Here is a 25,050-nt window from a genome sequence, read left to right as displayed (position 1 = left end):
TAAAGAATTAGGTAAATTCTCCTTCTTGACCTTACTGTCAGTTGCTAGACACAGTGACTCTGACCACTTTCAAGTACTAAGTACAGAAGAGTTGACCAGGATTTGCTTTGAAGAGCTGACAGGACCCATGCACGGGGCCACTTGCCAAGGACAAGAACTCTATGACCTCAAACATCTCTGTGACACCAGAGAACTACCCATCTTCCCCAAGGTGTCTGCCCACTCATCTTCCTAAAGAAAATTTAACTAGGCTTCACCACATACATGCTAGACAGATACAACTTAACTCATGAAATAGGGCACCTCTTACGTTTTTTGCATTTTTTGATTATTTCTTTTACATTCTTGACCATGATTCACAGTAAGGACTATATTTTGCAATCCAACATTATTCATGTGTATTAATAGTGCAGAAGCAAGTTTCATTAAATTATATTTCCCTTAATACATTCACTATGCTATCTTTTTTATTCTATTTTTTTCCTAATACTATTTCAACTCACTAAATTGATTTCAAGAACCCTCTAGAACAGCCGTGGGCAAACTATGGCCTGCAGGCCGGATCCGGCCTGCTTGAAATGAATAAAACTAAAAAAAAAAAAAAGACCGTACCCTTTTATGTAATGATGTTTACTTTGAATTTATATTAGTTCACACAAACACTCCATCCATGCTTTTGTTCCGGCCCTCCGGTCCAGTTTAAGAACCCATTGTGGCCCTCGAGTCAAAAAATTTGCCCACCCCTGCTCTAGAATCACAACCCACAGTTTGACAACCACTGGAACATTTGAGTATATAATATCCTGCATGAATGACCTTGAGTGCCAAGATAGCACATGTAAACAGTACATGCTAAATCCATATCAAATTCAAATGAGTTTTCCTTCCCTTCTTGCATGAAACAAAACCATGGTTTCTGTTTTTGAGCTTGTCCTCTACATAACCCAAAATCATCCTCAGATTATAAATATTTAGTGATATTTGTTATTCAACAGATGTCTAAGCTGCTGAACTCCCCTCTGAATACTTAATTCTATAGAATTAAATACCTCAAGACCTTATCCTGGCATGTTCCTCCTCCTCTAGCCCTCCTTCAGTTCAGGGGCTCTGTACCCATGTCCACTGTCTTTCTCTCTTTGATTATTTAGTATTTCTTTTTACTCCACTAAACACATTCACTGTCAGAATAACTTTGAGATAGTTAAGTTAAAAATGGGGGGAGGGGCTTTCTTATCCTTCCTAAAATTTCTCACAAGACTTATCTTACTCCCTCCAAAAATTTTTTTAGTAACTTCCTTCTACCAAAAAAAAAAAAAAAAAATGAAATTGTTTGCTAGATTTTTATTTTTTGGTGCATTTTTATAATGAAACTTAGGTCACTTTCTAATAATATTATCTTCCCCCCTAATGAAAACATGCTTTCACCCCAAAGGATATGAAACCACAAAAGTACAGTTCTATTGTATATAATAGAGAGGTGAGTAATTCAAGAGAAAAAAAACGATGCTTCAGAAGTCAACAATTAGTAAACTCAATAACTAGAAAACGTCTATTGGTATATTTCTTGAGTTATGTACTCAATTTCATTATTTTCATTAATTGCCTAGAAAACTCCATTGACCCAGGATCCACAAACACTTTTAACTTACATATAATTAAATTCTGGTGTCTTAATTATCTGAGCTTAAAACATCCCTTGCAAGAAATTACAAATAGTCTTCAGCTAAAATGCACACAGAGAGAAAACTTTATGTTAATAAAATGCACACACTGCTCTATGCTGCATTGCTGGTCATGGCCCTTATTCAACATACAATGACTCCACACCGCCCATGGACCCAGCTCAATTCAAGAGACAGGAACCACAGTGAATCAAAATACAGAATAGGCGCAGTTCCCCAGATTGTATCTAATGGACTTTTAGTTTAGGCTAACTTTCAAAGACATTCAGGAGTACCCATTTCCCAGGACTCTTCTCATTTCTCACTTGTTATCTGCGTCAGTTAATTATAAGAAATCAATCTGTCAGCCCTGTTACAGGACAACTCATTTCTGCTTCAATGCTTTTGCCCATACTGTCCTGTACTGCTAGTCTGTCTTCCCAAGATACTAGTCCAATCGTGGACATCGCCCTGCAAGATACGCTAACTGTAATTCCTCTAGTGACCTCTCACCCTTCTGAAACTATCCACATTAGTTCTTTTCACATATTTGTGTTCTGTTTAGTTTGTAAGCTTTTCAAGAATAGGAATCACTACTTCCTGACTCTTATAATACAACTACACAACTGGTATTTTTCCCGGTAGATATTAGGTAAATCCTACTGACATTTAGCTTTCTTTGTGTTGACATTTCGTTAGCCCTTTCAATTCTGGTTTTAATAAAAAAGGAAAGAAAGCATTTTAACATGGCCAGTAGTTGTGAAAATGAAGCAATCTATAATAATAAAAGCATAATATGCTAATTAGACCAGACGACCTTCCTGACGAAGCCGGGGCTGCGAGGGAAGCCTGGGTCTCGGGTGCCTGCAGGTGGCTGGAGGGAAGCCCGGGTCCCAGGTGCCAGAGGGAAGCCAGTGCCAGCAGCCGGGGGAAGGAAGGCCTACTCTTGCACAAATTTTGTGCATAGGGCCTCTAGTTATCTAATAAATACTCTACAGCCATCAGGAACTGCCCTGCTAATTCTTTCTTGTTACCATCTTGGGAGAAATATGTTCCCACGAAGCAAGTTAAATACAACAGGAAATGACATGGGGAGGGGGGTCCCCTCAAAGGCAGATTATTGCTTCCACCATGTTTTAAGTCTTGTCCTAGGCTTACACATGTAAAGACAGAGAGAGGAAATTCATTTCCCCTATCCTCCAACTGGAGACAAGAGTTAACAAGATTGCACACGCATATAATTAGTTTGGAATCCAAAGCAAATGTTAAATAAGAATTCTGTAGGCCCATCTTCTGTAGTTCAACCAGACCAGGAAAAACGGATCTGACAGGCCCAGCCAGGTATCTCTTCTCTTCTCTGACTGATGTTTACTACCTCTTCATCAGACCCAACAGTCATCTCCAGGTGTTAGAAGCTGTCACATCTGCTCAACAAAATTCCTTTCACACTAAAATTTTAGAATTCCCTTTCCGCCTATTGGTGGGAGAAACATAAGGGACGCCATCAACTCTAGAAGTAGGGGTTAATGGGAATGGCTGCTTCAGATGGCAGTAAATTATCTCAAATATCACACACACACAAAAACCCACATACAACAATTTGTAAGTTTTACTTACAAGTGAATATACAATTCATTTCACTGTTCATCCTTTGAAGTGTTTGCATAATGTGTAGCAGAGTTAGGACTATGAAATGCCATTAACAAAATCTTACTCACACGGAACCTTTAATTGGCTTCACAGGTAAAGACAACTTAATCTTTTTTAAGCAATACATTTCATAGTTTCTAGATCATTTAAAAACTCTGCTAAAAAGATTGTGCCTATTTCCACAAAAACAGGGTTTCGGGAATCTTTGCATCATTCTGCCCACTATTGTTACTCATGATTTAAGTAACAGAAAGTGCAGGATACTGATACCATATTACAAAACCATACCTGGTCAGAGTGGCCAGAGCCCATTAGTAAAATTCTTGGCTTAGATTATTCTTTCTTTTTCTTTAAAAAATGAGTAGATAATTGTGGCATAACAATTTTGTTAGAAAGGATGAATAATAAATACAATAAAATATAAACCACATTAAAAACACAAACCCATGGATTACCAAAGTAAACAGAATATAACATAATTTGCTCAAATTTAAGCTTGGCATGGAAAGGCAGTGAATACAAGCAGACCATTCATAGTAATATCTCCAAAGGAACACATTTTTGCAGACTCCCTGAAGAAATCCCTGAAGTATAGCCAATAAGTACCTGATATTTTGTTATATACCAAATTCCTTTCAACTAAATGCTTTAAAATTTGCAAGGATTTGGAGCAGAAATTAAAGAGCAGTCCAATTACCACTTTATTGAATCTCTCACTTTAGAATACAATGTTCCTAGCACAATGCTTGATCCACAGTAGGTGATTAATAATCATCTGACAAGTGAATGGATTTAATTATTATAATAAATCTATGTGGGAAAAATAGCTACCCTAAATTTAAAGTAGAGAAACAGGCCTCAGAGAAATCTAAAGAGTTGCCCAAGGTTGTATACTGAATCACGTGGTCAGGATCAATTCCCAGGTTGGTCTAGCTGATGCCGACTCTTGCCAGATGGTCAAACTCCTATTTCATGATCTCTGAGTCTCAAGCTTTATCCTTTTAACTCTGACCCATCTGCTTCAGTATCTGTCACTGAAAAGATAATGTCATATTTTCCTATGAGGAATTTTCACAGGAATGAGATTTGCTTCTAATAGTTTATAAAACATTACAAAGGAAATCAAACTCACCATAGGTTTCTGTGTCTTAATCCTTGACAGAAATCTATTCTCAACACACTTAAAACATAAATCTGGTTTCCAGGAGAACTGTTATGGTTATTAACCCTAGTTATAGTTTAACAGAACACCAGGTATAATTAATTTGTCCATGAAAATGGTGTGCTTACTGCAACCGAACATAACAGCCCAGACCTGTATGTGTGTACAGTATTTTGATAGCCTTGATGTGCCATTTCTAAAGGATTGAAGAGATAAACTGCTCAAGAGGGCTGGATAAAAGAAAAGAAAGCAAATTAAATAGCCAGAAATTAGAGAGAGGGAAAACAAGGGAAAGTAGATAAAGGATGTGAAGATTATAAATAAAGGCAGTTGCTAGCAAATTATTTACAGAGAACTGTTAATGGATTGGAAAGAAATGTACTTAAAGAGTGAAGACTAGCCAGGCCGGCATGGTAGGGGTATCTTTATAACAGTGCAACCCAGCGTGTTTACATATAGCATTTCTTTTTGGTGGATTTCACTAAGTTTCTTCACAGGCATAGTTTTCCCTCACAGAATGACAAAAGCACAATTCTGTACCCTGCCTTTCTCTTAGATTTGTGTCGTAAGAGCTATATTTAATTGATTAGATAAGTAGCTACTGTTAAAGTTTACTAAATTAGTTAAGTCATTTCTATTATTTTCTATGATAAGTTTAATTTTAATTATTTATATATAGGTTGGGACCACAATTCCCAAACTGTATTCAGCACCACAACAAATTCGCAGGGATGCTGTTGGTTATTAAAAATTGAGAGACACACAGCTGACATCCTCCATATCTCCTTGGTTAGAAATGAGTCACCAGCTTAAGGAAATGGGTTACCTTCAGTGACTCAACTAATCAGGAGTTACCCCTGACTGGGGGGAGGGTTCTATTCCTGGACAAACTCAGAGTTCTTATAGAAAGGATGCAAGGACACAGATGCTAGGTAGGAAATTAGTAGTACCTGCTGTAGAAGAAGTACCATAATTGGAATCACTGTTCAGTACCTATAAACCCTCTAAGGTTTTTGAAACAGATCACTAATTTACAATGCTATCAGCAGCATAGTAAAAGTAAGAGGCTTAGTATGCCCTAATTAGCAAAAGGCATTTAAAAAATCATTTAGGTAATTAATAGTTAAAAAACGGATAGCCTACTTGTATATTCATTTGCATTTCTCTGATTCCTGGTAAAGGTTAACAGCTGTATTTTTCCTTTGGTGAATCAACTGCCCTGTGTCGAGTGCTCACTTACCTACTCTTCTTCCCCCATTATCTTACAGATGCTAACCTTTTGGTTGTGGATAAATATCATTACCAGCTTATATCTATTGAGGAAAGGTTCTCACTGGACAATACAAACACCTACATTCAAGAGGAAGGAAGAGGTAAAGGAATTGTGAAAGGCTGTGAGGAAAACGTGGGAAAGTTGGTGAAAAGACTGGTAAGAGAATGTAGCTCCACAGAAGCCAAGGAACAAGAAACTTCAGGAAGCAAGGAGTGGCTAACAGGGTCAAATGCACAGGGTCCAGTAAATTGATGACCACAGTGTCCTTTGGACTTGGCAAGTAGTCACTAGAGTCCTAAGTTCTAGGATATCTCTGTGCTAAATTTTCACAAACTCAACATAGTCATGTATTCAGCAGCTACGCGTGGCAATAAATACGGACATAGCTGAGTACGAGACACAAAGAGAGACCCAAATAGCATAGAGCAAGCATGTCAAACTCACGGCCAGTGGGCCACATGCGGCCCACAACAAATATTTTTGCGGCCCAGCCAATATAACAGTATGTAAGAAACGTTTTAATAAAAATTTCGTAACTTAATTTTTACAATAGCCTGTTATACATAATTATTAATAACGAACTACAACGTTCGCTACTGACTGATTACTATAATCGTGTTGCATTCATTTCCCTTAAGCGCCTTACACACAGGCACACCATTTCCCTCCACTAATATTAGCAGCAAATATTTTAGCAGCCGATTGCCACGTCATTAGTCTTGGACTGACTTGTTTGGTGTGCGCCACAGGAAATATTTCACTTTCGGAGAACAAGAAAAATAGGTTTATTGGCATTACGCTTATTAATTTGTGCAGTTATTCAGTGTCTGGTAAGTTAATGTTCAAGAAAAAATATTAATTTTTATTAAAATGTCCTATTATTTTATGTTAACGATGACTCATTTATTTCAGGCCTTTGTATTCAGCATGTCTCTATCGAAATAAACCTACGTTTCTATGAACACTGAAGCTTTCGGTTTTTTGTAGCCCACATAAACTTAAACCTTGTTTATTTGGCCCGTGTTAGCCTTTGAGTTTGACATGCTTGGTGCAGAGGAACCTGGGCTAGGCGTGGGTACATATGATTTGAGGGGCTGGAGCAGCAGGGGTTAAAAGAACTGAGAGCCTAAAGCCAAGTCTCTTCTCTCTAACTAGCTTAATAAGTAAGTTGGGTTTTTTTTTGTTAAGTACAGCGTTCGTAATATATAAAAGATGAAGTGATTGATAATTCCTAAAAACTAATAATTTAGAGTCTGAAAAGAATCATGCAAGAATTGACTAAATTGTCCATGTTAGGAAAATGAAGCAATCTGAATGTGTGAGCCTGAAGAAGCTTTAAAAATCATTATTCCTGATTTCCAGTTAAGTTCACCAGCAGCAGCACATGTGGAGGGTCCCCAAACTCCGTGTCACAATGTATGTACCGCAAGCTTCATTTCCAATAACGGATGAATGTGGATTTTAGGCAGGAAAAGTTCTTTAAAAGATGAAAGTCTTATTCAATCACGTAGCTGAGACATGATCCAATTTCCTTTTGGTGACTGTGTAGCAAACTGCAGATGTTTCTTTACTCAAAATGCAACCCTCTCTGGCTTCACTTCCATTTCACGTGTAGACTGTTTTAAATAACTTACCCGTAAGTTTCTCCTTCAACCTGGGAACTTTTAGCTCTAAATATGCTAATAATGAAAAATATGCCAAAGCAAGGGAAATACTTGGCATACTAGTAATGGTATAAATGTATATATAAATGGCATACGTTATTGTTTTTAATATTTTAAACGTGGTTATGTGGACATGGAAGAGTAAATGAAAAATAAAGTTTGTCATCATAGGAAGGCATAGAAAATGTTTTCCATTTTGAGCATTTTTAATATTGAGGTTACTTCATTTTTGTTGTTGTTGTTAAAAGATATAGTATGATTATAATACTGACCATTTGCTGGTTAATATGGACCAGGCACTCTGCTAGGTATATCTCACGAGACTTAATCTTTATGAAAAATGGTCGGTATTATTATTATCCCCGTTGTGAAAATGAGAAAACCAGGGCTTAAAGAAAGTGACTCGCTGGGCCACTCAGCCACACACACACTCAGCATCTAGTACAGTGCCCCAAGTGCAGTAGGTGGTCCCTAATTCCCTGAATAGACCTGAGTGGATGAAAAATGGATATTCACATTCTCACAAGCGATCCCTGCGCTGCGTTGACTGCGATAATGGAGGGAGGCACACGTTACCCTGGGAAACAGAGAGCGGCTGCCCAGGAGATAAAGGGTGCACGTGGCACCTACTAAGCCTTACACCACCCAGTACATACACCGCACAGTATTAGCAGCGTGCTATCAGAAAACGGAAATCCAGAAGAGCAGGGCCCCTATTTGTTCTCTATTTCCAAGGCCTAGACCAGTATCGGACATTTAGCAAAATGAGTATGCTGAATGAATACACCAGGAAACCTTCCCTCCTCTTTCTTCACATCTCTTTTGACGCATCACACTTTGTTCCTTGCATTAACGCCTTGTTTTTCCCCTCGCCACTCATCTTGTCACTCTTTACACATATATAAAAATTGCTTTTGTCCTATAGTCACATTTTGAAATTTTAACATCTATATTGAAAAAAAAAAGAAAAAAAACGGAAATGTTTCCTTCTTAAATATCCAACAGGTGATTCTGTTTTTCCCAGGAAATACAAAGGCCATATCTGAATTTGTTATGGGAAGTTACAACTTTGCTCTAAATTTACATTTAACTCTCATATTGCTGCCCATCATAGAAAGTGTAATATAAATGCTTATAAACCTATTATGTTTCGGTGTATAATGGTGAGTTCCAATACAGAGTTACCATATGACCTAGCAATTCTATTCCGAGGGAAATATCCAAGAGAATGAAAACAAATGGCCACACAAAACCAGATACACGAATGTTTATAGCATTATTCATAATAGCAAAAAAAAGAGGAAATAACCAAAATGTCCATCAACTCATAAATGGATAATAAAATGTGGTGGTGTATCCATATACTTTAATATTTGGCAATAAAAAGAAATAAAGTACCGATACATGCTAAAATATAGATTAACCTTGAAAATATGCTAAGTAAAAGACGTCAGTCACAAAACACCACAAATAGTATCATTCCATTTATCCAGAAATTCCAGAACAGGCAAATCTATAGAAACAAAAGTATATTATCAATAGTTTCCAGGGGCTAAAGAAGAGAAAGAATGAGGAGTGACTAATATTGGGTATGGGAATAGTTTTAGGGCTATGCAACTATTCTAAAATTAGATACTGATTCCAAATATATAAAGAACTCATAGAACTCAATAGCAAAAAATCCAAACAATCGGTTTTAAAAATTGGCAGAGGACCCAAATAGACATTTTTCTCAAGGAAACACACAAATGGCCAACAGGGGCAGCAAAAAATGCTCAACGTCACTAATCATCATAGAAATGCAAATCGAAACCACAATGAGATATCTCCTCACATCTGCTAGAATGACTATCATCAAAAAAATAAAATAAAATAAGAGATAACAAGGAGAAAAGGAAACCCTTGTGCACTTTTGTTGGGAATATTAATTGCTTCAGCCACTATGGAAAACAATATGGAGGCTTGTTCAAAAAACTAAAAATAGAACTACCATGGAATCCAACAATCCCATTTCTGGATATATATCCAAAGGAAATGAAGATAGGATATTGAAGAGATCTGCACTCCCATGTCCATTACAAAATTACTCACAATAGCCAACATGTGGAAACAATCTAAGTGTCCATCAACAGATAAATGGATGAAGACGATGTGCCATGTACATATATGTATAAAATTTTATTCAGTGATGAGAAAGAAGGAGGCCCTGCCATTTGTAACAACATGGATGGGAAGAATGTCTTGCAAATGACATGGTGGTTCCGAATCCTTGTTTCATCCTCTCCCTCCCTCTCATCAGGGGTGTGCCCAAGCATCACACTCAGCCAGCCATGAATACCTACAGGATTCTAATTCCCTCAGTCAGAGGAACCAAGGCAATAATGGGAAGAAAACAACATGCGCCCAACAGAGTTTAAACCTGACAATCCTGGATGCATTCATTCACCTGCTGCTATTCCTTGTTCAAGATCATTCAGGATCTGCACTTTCTTTCTTTAACCCCTGACACTGGCCTTTTCCAGCCCTTGCCTCACTTTCCAAGCTGTCCCAAAAGACCAGACTTCCTGTTCATTGTATCCTGTTCCCCCAGCCCCAGGGCAGAACTCCCCTTAAGCTCACAGACCCCTTAGGAAATATTTTTAAAAATAATAATAATCTGTTTTGTCCTCTCGTGGTGATTCTGAAACCAATTCAATCATAATGATACCTGTCGTATTTAACTCAGTTATTAATTAACTGGAAAGGAACAAAGGGAAGGTGGAATATTACAGGCATGCCCAGTAAAGTCTGGGTGACATAGGAAAGGTATTTAACGGTCAGTCACACCTGGGAACAGGTCATTGGCCAGGATGGGCGTGGCCACTGCCAGGGCACAAAATCTGAGATATATGAGCTCCCCAGCAAAGGAGTATCCTCTCTTACTGCTGCGTCTGACTCCTGGTTTGTGAGGCTCTCAGCTCTGCACTCACCGACATGGCCCACAGCCACGGGGACCCCACACACACTGGACTGATCGAGTGGAACCAGCCTGGTGCTGAACTGGACCCAGCTCCACCACGGAACAGAAACTCTGGACACGGGCTTCGCTTCCAGCTCGGCTGAATCCCAGCTGCGTCTTCCAAGACTGGTTTTAGGGAAATGAGACTTTTGCAACTCAGGGGTACAATTCCACACAAATAAAGCTTCCTACCACATCTCATCCTCCCATGGGGGCCTCCAGGAAGGCTTATTCCAGCGGTACCCCCAGAATCCCACTCTCGCTAGCAAAGGAGAAGGGCAATCCACACAATTCTCCGATAATAATACCACCTTTCCTGGATCAACTGGCCAATAGGCTCAATTCCATTTTCGCACTGGGCCAAATGAACCTTCAATTCTTAATTAAATGTTCTCTTTTCCCCAAAATTCCCCTACTCCCGGTCCCTCCAGCCCTATCAATGTCATCATTTTCTTTTCTCACTAATAACCGCTGGGATGGTCTCACCTCAAACATAATTTACATTCACTAAACATCTGTGCAGCACAAGATACTCCTAGGACAGCGCGTTTTTCAAAGCCACTGTCTGCTTTCATGGCAGAAACCAACGTGGAAGAAAAAGACCTCCATCTGCAGTTTGGCCTGCTATATTTTGTGAAACTCTCCACTTCTGACAAGTGCAAGTTGTAACCATCATTTTTAATAACGTTTATAGACCAATGCGTCTATAAAAGTTTAGACAGAACTAAAGCACCAGCAAATATGTCCATAAAGTCTCAAAGTCTATACTGCCTATTCCTAATTCTTAAATGCCGGCCTACACGAATGCTTTCTTGGTTCCCAGATCATAGTAGATAATTACTCATTTGTTTAATAGAAAAAAGCTAAATCAAAACCATGCCACATTTTATAATCATTTCCTACCAAACTGATTTAATTTGGGGGACAAACAAGCCCAAGCTTTACCATTCATTAAAGCATTTCTACTTCAATAATCTTGTTTATACAGAATGCTAATAATATTTTTTTTAAACCTGATAAAGGTAAGTTTTGAAGAAAGCTGAAATTATTAGTATTACAATGATCCTGCCTAAAGCAAATGAAAATGGTACATTTTTATAAAACATTATTATGCATTTTTTCCCACTGATCCACACAAAAACCCTAAAAGGAATATAGGGCAAATGCTATTTCCATTTTTGACGAAAACAGGGTCTAGGACAAACGACCAGTACCCATGCCACTCCTCAGTGGCAGTACCAGTACTAAGTTCTAGTCCTGGTGCTCACTGCTGTCCCCTGAGTTAGCCAGTCCTAACAGTACAACCAGGCCAGAGCAGTTACATATGAAACCTAGAGGGAGCAATATTATTTTTTTAAATATATTTTTATGGATGTCAGAGAGGAAGGGAGAGGGAGAGAGAGATGGAAACATCAATGATGAGAAAAATCATTGATTGGCCCCAAACCTGGGCATGTGCCTGACTGGGAATCAAAATGTGACTTCTTGGTTCAGAGGCATACTCAACCGCTAAACCACACTGGCTGGCAGGAGGAAGCAAAATTAAAGAGCAAACTTACAGTCCCACTCCCTGGCTTATTCACTCCAGAGATATTTAAACCCTCCTCCATATCATGCTCCTCTTAGTAAAATGCAAATTGATTCATGTTTAGCAATTACTGAGCATCCACAATGTGGTCAGAGCCGATTGGAATCCAGATATCCTTGGCATCTAGAAGCTTATATTCAAAGACTAAGTAAAATCCGATAAACACAGACACACTAGGAGTATGCCACGTGACTACAGGGGCATAGACTGGAGTGATGAATGCGAAGGAACGTCTTCGGTTATCAACAACAGCAGAAGCTGGAAGAGGCAGGGAGAGACCCTCCCCTGGCACCTTCAGGGGAGCATGGCCCTGCCCACACCTTGATTTTTTACTTCTGGCCTCCAAAACTGTGAGAGAATACCTTTCTGTTGTTTTACACTAGAAAAAAAAATTATTTCTCTCTCTCTCTCTCCCTCTCTCTCTCTCTCTCTCTCTCTCTCTCTCTCTCTCTCTCACACACACGCACACACACAGGAGTATTATGCAGGCAGAGAAAAGCAAATTTAAGATATTGTGGGCAGAGAATTGTAGTACTAACAAAATATTAGGATCTGGGTGGGGTGAAAAAATTCCAATTTAAAACTGGTTAGGTAACTCAGTTGGTTAGAGCATCATCCTGATACGCCTAAGGCTGTGGGTTCAATCCCCCCATCAAGGTACATACAAGAATCAACCAACGCATAAGTGGAACAACAAAAATCTCTCTCTCTCTCTCTCTCTCTCTCTCTCTCTCTCTCTCTCTCTCTCTCTCTCTCCAAAGAAAGAAACAAAACCTGGAGAGATGGGAAGAGTTAGAAGGACTCAGGTGTTTCTCTGAGATGACCAGGTGGAGGAGAACACGAAGAGAACCAGCTGGAGGAGAGGAAGCACTTCACTTTGACACACAGCGTCGGGCACAGGGTGCGGAGCCCGTCAGGGGGTGCTAGGTAGTAGGCAGGTGAAGATCAGACGCGGAGCTCAGCAGAATGAGGTCAGGGCTGGAAGCTGGGGGCAGATGTTATCGCACAAGGAAAGCGAACAGTAAGAGGGCGAAGAAGGAATCCTTGCACAGCACCACCATTTCAAAGGGCAGAGGAAATGACTGAAAATGGAAGGGGAATTCAAGAGCATCACATACTGAGAAAAAGGGACAATCGTGGAGCTGGGATCCAAAGGAAGTAATAATAGTGTTAGAAATGGTTGCTTAAGGAAAACCAGGATTGACAAGCCGTCAGTATAAGCCTTTAACGTCCCTGCCAATTGCCTCCTATGTTGGCATCATTTTTTCATGAGCACACAGCTTTCCCAAGCCTTCTCCAAATGTGTGCCCCTTAAAATGTCACCCCTATTGTCTCTTCTGTTGACAATTTTTCACTGCCCCTCACATTTTCCACCAACTTTTAAAACAGTTGGCGAGTTAATCTTTTATTCTTTTATTCCTTTGATTCTCCAGTGTCACATGATTAACTTTTTTCACAGAAGGCACACACAGTCTAGTAGAAGTTCCAAAACGATAATACTTAAATTGTCTTCTCAAGTAATTTTAATTTGCTTCTGCTTCTTAATCTCCCCCACCAGCACCTACACTCCTTTTATTTGAGGTGCAGGCTGTGTGTGTGTGGAGGCGGGGAGGGGGCGAATCTTTCATTCAGACATTTTAAGGAATAAGAAAACTACATAAATGAAAAAGAGGAAATTTCCACCATGGCAAAGTAAAATCAATTCACACAGCTTCCATTTGCGAAATGATAACACACTATACAGGGCACTCATTTCTCTTAGCCGCTTATCACTCCCCTCCACACAGGAACACATACCAGTGCTCTAAATTAAATCATCCCTTTTCCGGTGAACTGAAGAGAGAATGGAGCTGGGTAAGCTCCAGTATATGTTTACACACAAGGGAATACTATTTGGCTTGTCTTTCATAAGCTCACAAGCAGTACTGCTTTTTTAGAATTGTGTGAGGAAATATCATAGAAATTCCACTATTGAGAAATGTGTCTGACTTCCAAATGAAAGGGGTCATCTTGTGTCTACCCACTTTTTTCCCAGAGTAAAGCCAGTTTGGGAGTGTGCTATTAATGTGGCAAAGTCATGTACATGGTGCATTTTCCCCAGTTTTGTTTTGTTTTTTCATTCCATCTGACATTGACAACTATGCCAGGATGGTCTCTGTCCCTCACAAAATACCTCTCCATTACACCAGTAATCATCCTAATCAGATTAACCGACAACATAAGAAAAGTCATGGTTTGGCACTTTTAAAATACCATCAGGAATGGAGACTTTTATCATAGAATCTAAAAATTTAAAAATCTGTTGGTGGGAATGCAGATTGGTGCAGCCACTATGGAAAATAGTATGGAATTTATTTTAAAAAAAATAATTTCAATGGAACTGTCACTTGACCCCGCAATACCAGCTCTAGGCATATATCCTAAGAAACCCAAAACACCAATCAGAAAGAATATATGCACCCCTATGTTTATAGCAGCACAATTTACAATAGCTAAGATCTGGAAATAGCCCAAGTGCCCATCAGTAGACAAGTGGATAAAAAAGCTGTAGTACATTTTGCACAATGGAATACTATACAGGTGTAAAAAAGGATTTCTTACCATTTCAACAGCATGGAGCAACCTGGAGAGTATTATGCTGAGTGAAATAAGTCAATCGGAGAAAGAGAAATATCACATGATCTCACTTATAAGTGAACTCTAATGAACATAATAAACTGACAATCAATATAGTTCCAGAGACATGGAGGCATGAAATAGACTGCTATATCTCAGAGGGGAGGAGGGAAGAGACAAGAAGAGATTAACCAAAGAACTCACATACATATATGCATAACCAATGGACACGGACAATAGTGTGGTGAAGGCCTGGGGTGGGGCAGCGGCTAGGAGTAGGCGGGGGAAGGAGGGGAGAAAATTGGGGGATGTCTATATTACTGTCAACAATAACAAATATTAAAAAAAAAAAAGAGTAGGGCATGGCCAAAAAAATTAAAAATCTATATTAATATAAAATAATCTATCAAGAGTTAATTATTAGTCTATCCTACCTTTTCCCACAATGTAAAAATTACAATTAGACAAATTACTCTCAAATGAAAAATTCAAACCTGTAGAAAAATTAGGTCTTATTTTTTCTTCTTTGATGCTTACATGCTTCTGCAACAAAGGAAAAAGGTTGGAAAATATGGAGACTGTTAACTACTCAAAAGTACCTTACTATTCCACAATTCACTCTTTTTTTTTAAGCAGATCACATTTTTTACAGAGTGTTGTACATGTGCGTTTTGCCATAACACTTTCTTCAGCATTACAACTGCATTCTTGATAATAAAATCAGAATACTGTAGATATGACCAATTGTGTATACTGAATAACCAAAATATTCCCATTAGAGGCAATCCCACAGGGAAGGATCCAAATTGCCAGAAATATCCAGGCCAACGTTGAAATTCACCTGGCCAAAGGTAAAGCCGTTAAAATAACTGCATAGCTATTGACTTGTCCTGTTAGCATCCTGCCCCTTTTCCTTTGCTCTAAGGACTGTTATTATGGAAGTTGCTACATTTATACAAAACCCAGCCATTACGCTCAGAATATGGCAGCTGCAAAGATGAAGCACAGATTCCAACTGCACATAAGACCAGATGCTCAGCAACTGGTTTTAATTTTCAGGATGAAAGTCAGCGAGACGCAGGTAGCAAGACCTTGGTTGATGAGGCCAGATCCACTGAGGATACACTATCAGGAAATTAGATGCTGGGCAGATGTTCGGCCGGTTGGAGGGGAATGGAAGTCGGGCAGAGCTGCAAGCTGAAACTGGTGGGTGGCAAGTGGAATTGGGGAGGCTGGCACCTGCCTAGAAGCTGAAATGAGTGGAAATTGTCCTCCAGAACGGCTGGGGCCAGAACAGGTGGCCATCAACTCTGGCAAGAAACAATATTCATGAAAGGGATTCAAGGCTAAATAACCCCCTTCCCTTCACCCCGTCTCATCTGTCCACAGGAAACATCTGATTGTTGCATAGTATTTACTGAATGTGGCTTAATACTCTAAAAGTTTAATCTAATCTCTCTCTTTATGAATCTAGAGAAGAGGTGCTCCTCTCTAGGCACACACTACTGGAATAAAATTGCACTTGACATCAAAGCAACACTGAACATAAGATTTATTATCATTTTTCTTATGTAATCATGAGTAATAATACTTATGCAACAACAGAGTTATTTCATTCTAAGAAATTAGCCGAAACCGGTTTGGCTCAGTGGATAGAGCATCGGCCTGCGGACTGAAAGGTCCCAGGTTCGATTCCGGTCAAGGGCATGTACCTGGGTTGCGGGCATATCCCCAGTAGGAGATGTGCAGGAGGCAGCTGATCGATGTTTCTCTCTCATCGATGTTTCTAACTCTCTATCTCTCTCCCTTCCTCTCTGTAAAAAATCAATAAAATATATTTTAAAAAAAAAAGAAAGAAAGAAATTAGATGCTGGGCAGATTTCTTATCGAAAGGATATTTGTTAAAGCAGCTTTCCACTGACTTAAAAATTTAGCAGTTACCTGAGTTTTTGCACTTTCAGAGTACCTTGATCTTAACTCCTAGGAGGGATGTAAAAGGTGGTTCTTGGTGAGCCATTCCTCTCTACTAAGTGGGAAACATTTTCTGTTCTCCCAGCAACCCATTCCCTGGCCACCCAAAAGGACAGCCCCTCAATGACTACCTTCTGAAAAAGGAAATCCAATGGAAAAAAAGATACATACTGTTAAAGGGCACCTACTAAGCTTCTGTAGAGAATCAGAAGAGGGGTAGAGGCAAGTACTCAGCCAGCTCTATTTAACTCCACTTTGATGAGCACCAAGGCTCCCATTTTAAAAGTTAGCACGAGTATAACTGTTTAACTTGTCCGTGTCTCTGAAGCAGAACTGTTAAAGTACCACATTCCTAATCTAGCAGTTCCTAAAATTAACTACAGTTCATTTGAAGACTACAGTAACTTCTGCTCACTTAACCCAAATTCTAATGACTGTAAGAACCAAATGCATGGATGCAGTAACTCCACATCCACACCTGTGAGTAGGTTGGCCAGCTAAACAAGCAAAAGGGTCCTGGTGGAATAAGCTGCCACAGGGCTTACAGGGTAAACAAGAATCCACGAGTTCCACTTAAGCTAAATAAAACCAAGGTGCAAATTTAAATACCAAAACTAGCCTAAAACAATAGCAGTTCTCACTGAAAGTTAAAGGATGACCCAGTAAATAACACAATAACTATAGAAATTTTTAAACGTCCCAGCTAGTTTGGCACAGTGGATAGAGCATCAGCCTGCGGACTGAAGAGTCCTGAGTTCGATTCCTTCCAGTCAAGGGCACGTGCCCAGGTTTCAGGCTTCATCCCAGTAGGGGGCGTGCAGGAGGCAGCCAATCAATGATTCTCATCATTGATGCTTCTATCTCTCTCTCCCTATCCCTTCCTTTCTGAAATCAATAAAAATATATTTAATTTTTAAAAAGTCTTTCAAATTTCTTAAACTTGTATTTTTTCTTTCCTTTTATTTAACCCCTTCACTGTACTACCAAAAACTGGTAGCAAAGAGGGCCTCAAACATACACACAAAACAGAGACCAGCTTAGAGTGAAAAAAAAAAACACGTGATATCAGGCTAAAGGTGAGTTTGTGAAACACAGCAAATGGAAGGCAGGGGTATCTACCTCACCCTTTCTAAGATATTTCAATGTAGCCTTTACATTTAGGGTGTTCTTTTACTATAAACAACTATGTAACCCCCAGATTACAAGGGCACATAGCAGAGTACTTTAAACTGAGGTCTGTGGACACTAAGGGTAGACACCCTTAAGAAACTGTGCTTACCTCTTACTGGTGTGTCAATTAACTGCATATTCTACATCAACTTAGAAGCAACCAACTTCTACCACTCAAATTAGGTGATCTTGTTATGTGTCATGGATCACTAGTGCCAGCAACTAGGTTTTAAGAACAGAGACAGTATGACCAATAAATAAAGTTTGTGACAGAGAGAGAAGGCCATCATTATTAGGGCAAGAAGATTTTAAAGAACTACAGTTTCAGTCAGTAAAAACAGCGAGAAAATGAATCATCGACACACAAGATATTATCAGCAGTATCTAGATGACAAGAAATTTTGTTTCAGCAATACCTCATCCATTAGATTAATTAAATGTAGGTGAAAAGTTTTTTTTATTGATTTCACAGTATCATTTACATTTAATTTGTAAAGTCATTTGCTTTGAATAAGATTGTATGGATATGCATAAGAATTATAGTTTCATATTGTGTATATTTATTTAATTATCATAATAAGTCATTTAATCTATATTAGAATCCACTAACTTTTTTTTTCCCTTTAAAGGAAGCACAGACATACAAGATTGAGAAACAGTATCCTAAAGGCAGAGGAAAAGGCTGGCTGATTCCACCTAGGGCAATCAGAGGAAGGAGACCGATAAGAATGGAGAGATGGCCCAGATGCTGTAGGACAGGGCGGAGTAAAGAATGTTGATACATCCTCCCCACCCAAGCAATTCAATTCCAATGAGTACAATTCTATTTCTATCGTTCTCTCTCTCTCTCTCTCTCCTTTTTTTGGTGGGGAGGGGGTGGGGAGGGATGAGGGAGAGTGTCTATTTTTGCAATAACAAAGCTCTACTTATGGTTCTTTGAATTCAAAAGTATAAAAAAAGTAAAGGGGGAAATATATGAGAAAGCCATTTGGAAATGTTTCTTTGAAACATGAAAGGAGAAAATGAATAAAAAAAATCTAGCCTATGATTTCACAACTCAAATTTTAAGACTAGCACCTGTTGCCAAGCTGGCATGGCTCAGTGGTTGAGCATTGAACTATGAACCAGGCGCCTGGGTCACGGTTTGATTACCAGTCAGGGCACATGCCCAGGTTGCAAGCTCAGTCCCCATTGTGGGGCATGCAGGAGGCAGCCGATCAATTATTCTCTCTCATCATTGATGGGATGTTTCTATCTCTCTCCCTCTCCCTTCCTCTCTAAAATCAATAAAAATGTATTTTTACCTGTTAAAGAACAAAGTTTGTGAAATAATATTTGAGGTAAAGGGTGGAGATTTTGAGTCATACAGTATGAACTAAAACCCAATTCACCAGTATCAAATATTCTCAAATATCATTCGCCTAATGGTCATGTGGCTTGTAATAAAACAAACAAATAATCTTAGTGATAAGATTTTTATAGATGTTCCCTCATTTTACAGAAGAGGTAGGACCCAGAGAAGGTAAGGTACTTACTAAATATCACACAGTATTTGAAAGCACCAGAACTTAAACTCAGGTCTAGGACAATCCACTTAATAAACTGTCATCCATTTTCTCAAGAGCATTTCATATGTGAATATGAAATGCAATCATTCACTTAAAAAACATGTCAAGTATTTTAGATATATTTGAAATTGAAATCATCTTCATAAGGTCTTCATTTATAAGGATCCTTCCAAATACTCAACCAGAGACACCTACATCATGAATCAGAGATCAAGGAGCATATATACATAACTCCTACTGGAACAGTCATGCATGAATTAATCAAAAGTGCATGCCAACATTCTCACCAGAAAAGTTATTATCTAAGATGAAAATAATAGAAGATGCCTAGAAATGTACTGATTATACAGGAAAGTTATAGTAAGAAATCATTAACTGTTAATGAAAATAACAGCAAGGTGCTAAAAAAAAAACTGAAAAGGATAATGGAAACACTATTGAAACAGTAGGTATAGAGAAGGAAAAGCTTAGTTTCAAGATAGAGAAGGGGAAGGCTTTCTGAGACAGAAAGGAAAAAACAGTCAGAAGGGGCAGGCTGGAAGGAAGGAGGGCTCCCTCCTGAATCTAAGACAGCTCTAAGCAGGCGTCACTGTCCTAGCAACTTCAGACAGCAGGCATGTAGCAGCTGCAGCCCAGCCTCAGAGCATCCTCCCCAAGGGACAGAAGGTGGCTTGGTGGGAAAAAACCAGTGCCATCATGTGACTTCAAGGGTTCCTCCGCTTCAAATCTTTCCTATTTGGCAGCTGATGCTGGGAATTCTATTACCAGGGAATAAAATCTTTTCCTTCCACAACGAGAGAAGTAATAATCAAATGTCAAATTGCAGCCATGCTTTGCTTAACGACAGAGAAATATTCTGAGAAATGCATCATTAGATTTTTATTTCATTACTAAAGGCCCGATGCACAAAATTCATGCAAGAGTACACCTTTCTTCCCCCAGCCCCCAGGACCCGGGCTTCCCTTGCAGACCTGGCTTCATCCAGAAGGGCATCCAGAAGGACGTCCAGTCTAATTAGCATATTATGCTTTTATTATTATAGGCTAGAGGCCCAGTGCATGAGAACTCATGCACTGGAGGGGGGGGGGGGGTCCCACAGCCCGGCCTGCCCCCTCTCAGAGTCTGGGAGCCCTCAGGGGTGGGAGGTGACCAGGCAATCAGGGGAAGGCAACGCCCCCATCACACCTATGCTGTTGCCACTACCAGAAGTACCAGCCTCAGCCGGCCGGAGGCTTGCCTGCACCTGGGCAGCCACCATCCACCATCCGAGACTTGCCTGTGCCGCAGACCGGCCCTGGGCAGCTGGGAAGCCAGCATCCGAGGCTTGCCTGAGCCTCAGTCAGTGGGGGGGTGCAGGAAGACCCGAGGCCCCTGGCGGGGCAGAGGGGACTCCGGCAGCAGTCATGCGGAGAGGCTGGTCCCGGCTGAGGAATGGAGGATACTCTCAACGACACGAGTTATAACTCCCAATTTGTTCAGGCTTCAGCTTCAGGGGAGGGAAGAAGAGAGGGATGGGCAGCTCACTGGAGGAGCCTGGGCGAGCTGTCAGTCAGTGGGGGGGGGGGGGGGGGGGCTCAGGAGGACCCAAGGCCCCCGGTGGGGCTGAGGGGATTCCAGAGGTAGGCACACGGAGCGGCTGGCCCCGCCCCCACTGTGCGTGCTTCCATCTTGTGACAGCGTGATGGTCAATTTACATATTACCTCTTAATTAGATAGGAGGATTGTGTGAGCATTTATACTCACACAAACCTAGCTGGTATAGCCTACTACACACCTAGGCTATATAATATAGCCAGCTGCTTCTAGGCTACAAACCTGTGCAGCATGTTGCCGTATTAAATGCTGTAGGCAATTTTAACACTATATTTGTTTATCTAAACATATCTAAACATAGAAAATGTACAGTAAAAATATGGTATAAAAGATAAAATATGGGCCCTGGCCAGTGTGGCTCAGTTGGTTGGAGCATTGTCCATGAACCAAAGGGTCATGCGTTTGATTCCTGGTCAGGGTACATACCCAGGTTTTGGGTTCCATCCCGTCAGGGCAAGTGCAGGAGGCAGCTAATTGATGTTTCTCTGTGGCACTGATATTTCTCTCTGGCATCAATGTTTCTCTCTCTCTCCCTTCCTCTCTCTCTAAAATCAATAAAAACATATCCTTGGGTGAGGATTTTAAAAAAGGTAAAATATGGTGCACATGTATAGGAAGGGCACCTACCGTGAATGGAGCTTGCAGGACTGAAAATCCCTCTGGGTGGGTCAGTGAGTGGTAAGTGAATGTGAAGGCTGGGGACATTACTGTACACTACCACAGACTTTATAAACACTGCGCTCCTAAGCTACACTACATTGATAAAGCAACATGAGATTAAATCAAGTACAAGAGAAAATATACATTCAAGAGACAGAATAAACAGGAGGTACAGGAGGCTGCTGCTGGTGTTCCATGGCATGCTATCTCACAGCAAACTTTCAGGTAAGTAGAAAGCGTACAGTCTGAAATCGGATAAAAACTATTGTGCAGTAAATACATAAACTAGTAATGCAGTCGTTTATTATGAAGTACTACGTACTGTACATAACTGTATGTGCTATACTTTTAAAGGACCAGCAGCGCAGCAGGCTTGTTCGCACCAGTATCACCACAAACGCGTAAGGAATGTGCCACACTACAACTTTAGGACAGCTACTACATCACTAACCACAGGAATTTTTCAGCTCCATTGTAATCTATGGCCCCATCGCTGCAGACCGACATGCTGTTGTATAGCACATGGCTGTAACGCACTCTCACCACAAACCTAAGAATCCTAGAAAGACAGCAGGTTGTATATTTAAGTGCATAAGTGCCAAAGTAACAAGGCCGGGTCTATACGTTCATGAAACCTGCGCTCAAGATTTCTCCACTTAGGCAGGGAAGAACAGATCTGTCAGAACGGAAATCACCTGAGTTCTGCAAGGCGAGATTCAAAAATCCTAAGAAAGCACACAATGTTACTAGTAAAATAACTAGTTATCACAGTTATGTAAGTATTTTCAACTTTTGAAACATTAAAACTGATCTCCAGCAGTGAAGAGAAATGCCATTTGTAGTCCATTTGGCACCTCCAGCAAGAGTTGGCCCAGCATTTAGCACGCTGAGGTGGGGAAACTTTTTGAAGAGGCATCACACTCTCAAAGAGGCAAAGAGGCTAGTCCCAAGAACTCAGGCAGGATTTGCAACCCCAAAGGAAGAAGAGCTCACATTTGTCTACACTCGGGATGGAAAGAACACAGATAAGTTATATTTTTCACAAATCAGTAAATATTGTTATCAGCAGTAGCCTCAACTTCAGAAATTGAATGAATGTGGGCATAAAACATATTTCTTTTACCCCGGTAAGTAACGTAAGTGATAAGTAAATGTTCTAGCATTTGGAAGCACAGTGATTTCAATAAATTTTAAAAATATATTTTTATTGATTTCGGAGAGAGAGGGAGAGATAGAAACATCAATAATGAGAGTCATTGATCAGCTGCCTCCTGCATGCCCCCCACTGGGGATGGAGCCTGCAACCCCTGGCATGTGCCCTGACCGGGAATCGAACTGTGACCCTATGGTTCATAGGTCAACGCTCAACCACTGAGCCACCCTGGGGCGGACTAATTTCAATACATTTTGCTAAACTCCATCCTTGGGCTTATTAACACATGCTTCACAATACAGATCAGATACTAATGATGCCTTTTTCCGGCACACACATACCTCCCCCATGTTGTTGCTGACCTTGTACTTGGCATATACAATGATGCTTCCCCTGCATTTGTCCTAAGGATTGCTAGGTCACCCAAAGGCCTCCCCACTTTATGAAAATACTTCACCAGCCAGCAGAGGCCAGAGATACCAGTATTTCTGTTCAGTGGCTAAGGCATTCAGAAGCCTCTGTTAAGATGTAAATACGTCCTGGGAAAGGTAACCATTCAGCCTTATTATTGATTCATTCGATTATCTATTTTAAAAACACTCTGGAGTTTCTTTTCCTAAGGCCCTAGTAATTAAAAGTGCAGATCCGGTTCCGGGAGTGTGGGACAGGAGGTGGCCGAAGCCCCTGAGGGCTTGCTTTACTTCCTATGGAGGATCAGAAGCCCTGACTGGCCTTGAGCCACTGCACTCCCGTCCTCAGGGACTCCACCAACTCCGGATCTACAATGCAAACCCCACATTAAGATGCACAATAACTTTATAATGAGATAAAATCCACTGGTCCACGCTGCCTTCCGTCATCTCACTCTTATAAGAACTAGCCGCGCAGTAGGTGTGTTCACGCCAGGATCACCACAAACTACAAATGCGTATTTTTTAAAAGCCAACTCAATGGTTGTGTCCAGTGAAGAGCCACTGACAGATACATAGGAAATTAATCATATTCTTTGAATACCACTAAACAAATGACCTCTGCTCGGCCTTAAGACAAACTCTTGAATCCTTCCTTAAGGATGATTGTTAAAATGTTCAAATTAAAAAAAAAAAAAGACCAACAGTCCCCAGTATTTTTTCCAAGGACGTTATAACAAAAAAAAAAAAATGGCTTTTGATGGCTTTTGTACAACTTCACTCAGGATTCATTCCAGCGTCCAGGTGAGAACCTTCCCTTCTCTGTAGCCTGGGAGTGGAGAACACCTCCCAACAAACTTTGCTGGCCACCAGCAGGGGAGCTCTTCAGCTTTTGTCCCCCAAACCCATTCAAACAAAAGAAGCTCCGTCTCCTCCTTCCCACTCCTCCGACCCGCACCCCGCGCGGTCTGCCCGGACCCCCTCGCCCCCTCCGCCCTGCACCGCCCGCGCTACTCACTCCGCAGCGCCCCGATGAGCAGGGAGCCGTCCTTAATCAGCTCCTTGATGAACTTGTTGGTTCGCTCCAGCTCGATCTCGTGACACTGCAGGCGCTCCCTGAAGTCCGGGCTGTCCAAGTAGGAATCGCTGAACTCCAGCGTCGGCAGCCCCATGGCACCGGCGCTGCCCGCGGCCGCCGGGGTCCCGTCGGGGCCGGCAGTCAGGGCGCGAGCGGGGGCGCGGGCGGGCGGGGACCGTGGCCGGCGCTGCGACGCGCGATCGCGGGGGCCGCGCCGGGACGCGAGGGGACTGCGCAGAGGAAGCGGGCCCCGCGCGCCCCGCCGTCGGCGCCGGGCTCCCGTGGCGCGCGGACGCGGGGGGACTCAGGCCGCCCTGGGGGCGAGGCGGGCGCAGGCGCCGGGGGTGGGCCGAGGCGCGGGTCCGCTCAGGGTGTCGCCCTGGCGGCGCATGGTCGCTGCGGCACCCAGGCGGCGGGCTCCGGGCCGCGGCGGGAGCAGGAAAGTTCCCTCCGGCCCGCAGACACTTCCGGCAGCTCCGCGCGCCTCCGCTCCCCGGACGGTGGTGTGTGCTGCGCGCCGGGAGCGCCGCCGCCACTCCGGCCGGGCCGGGCCAGCCCTCCCCCTCCGCGGACGCAGGCTCAGAGCGCCCGCGAATGGGACCCGGGCTCCGGGACCCTCCTCCCGCTTCCGCGCTCCCACCCCGCTACCCCGCCCCTTCGCCCGCTCACCCTCCGGCCCCCGCCCCCGGCCCGCGCTTCGCTCCCAGGCTCCGCGCTGCTGCGGCCCGAGCGCTCCAGCCGGTGCCCTGGGCGGTGACCCTGTCCCCTGCTGCGCTCCTGGCTCCTTGTGGTCTGTAGGTGGTGACACTAAGGGGTCCTCCACTCCCTGGACTCC

General features: G+C 41.7%; 1 protein-coding gene across 1 annotated transcript in view; it reads right to left on the bottom strand.

The window, feature by feature from the left end:
• The window catches only part of ARHGAP42 (Rho GTPase activating protein 42), a 250,570-nt gene extending 226,039 nt beyond the window's left edge, over positions 1–24,531 (bottom strand). Inside the window, exon 1 of the mRNA XM_081098747.1 lies at positions 24,156–24,531. Coding sequence (XP_080954873.1) covers positions 24,156–24,309 — 154 coding nt within the window. The 5' untranslated portion in view covers positions 24,310–24,531. The remainder of the gene's footprint in view (positions 1–24,155) is intronic.
• Between the last annotated feature and the right edge of the window lie 519 nt (positions 24,532–25,050).

This window comes from Myotis nattereri (genome assembly GCF_964212035.1).
Source record: "Myotis nattereri genome assembly, chromosome: 9".
Taxonomy (NCBI): domain Eukaryota; kingdom Metazoa; phylum Chordata; class Mammalia; order Chiroptera; family Vespertilionidae; genus Myotis; species Myotis nattereri.
This window is presented reverse-complemented; position numbering and strand designations above follow the sequence as displayed.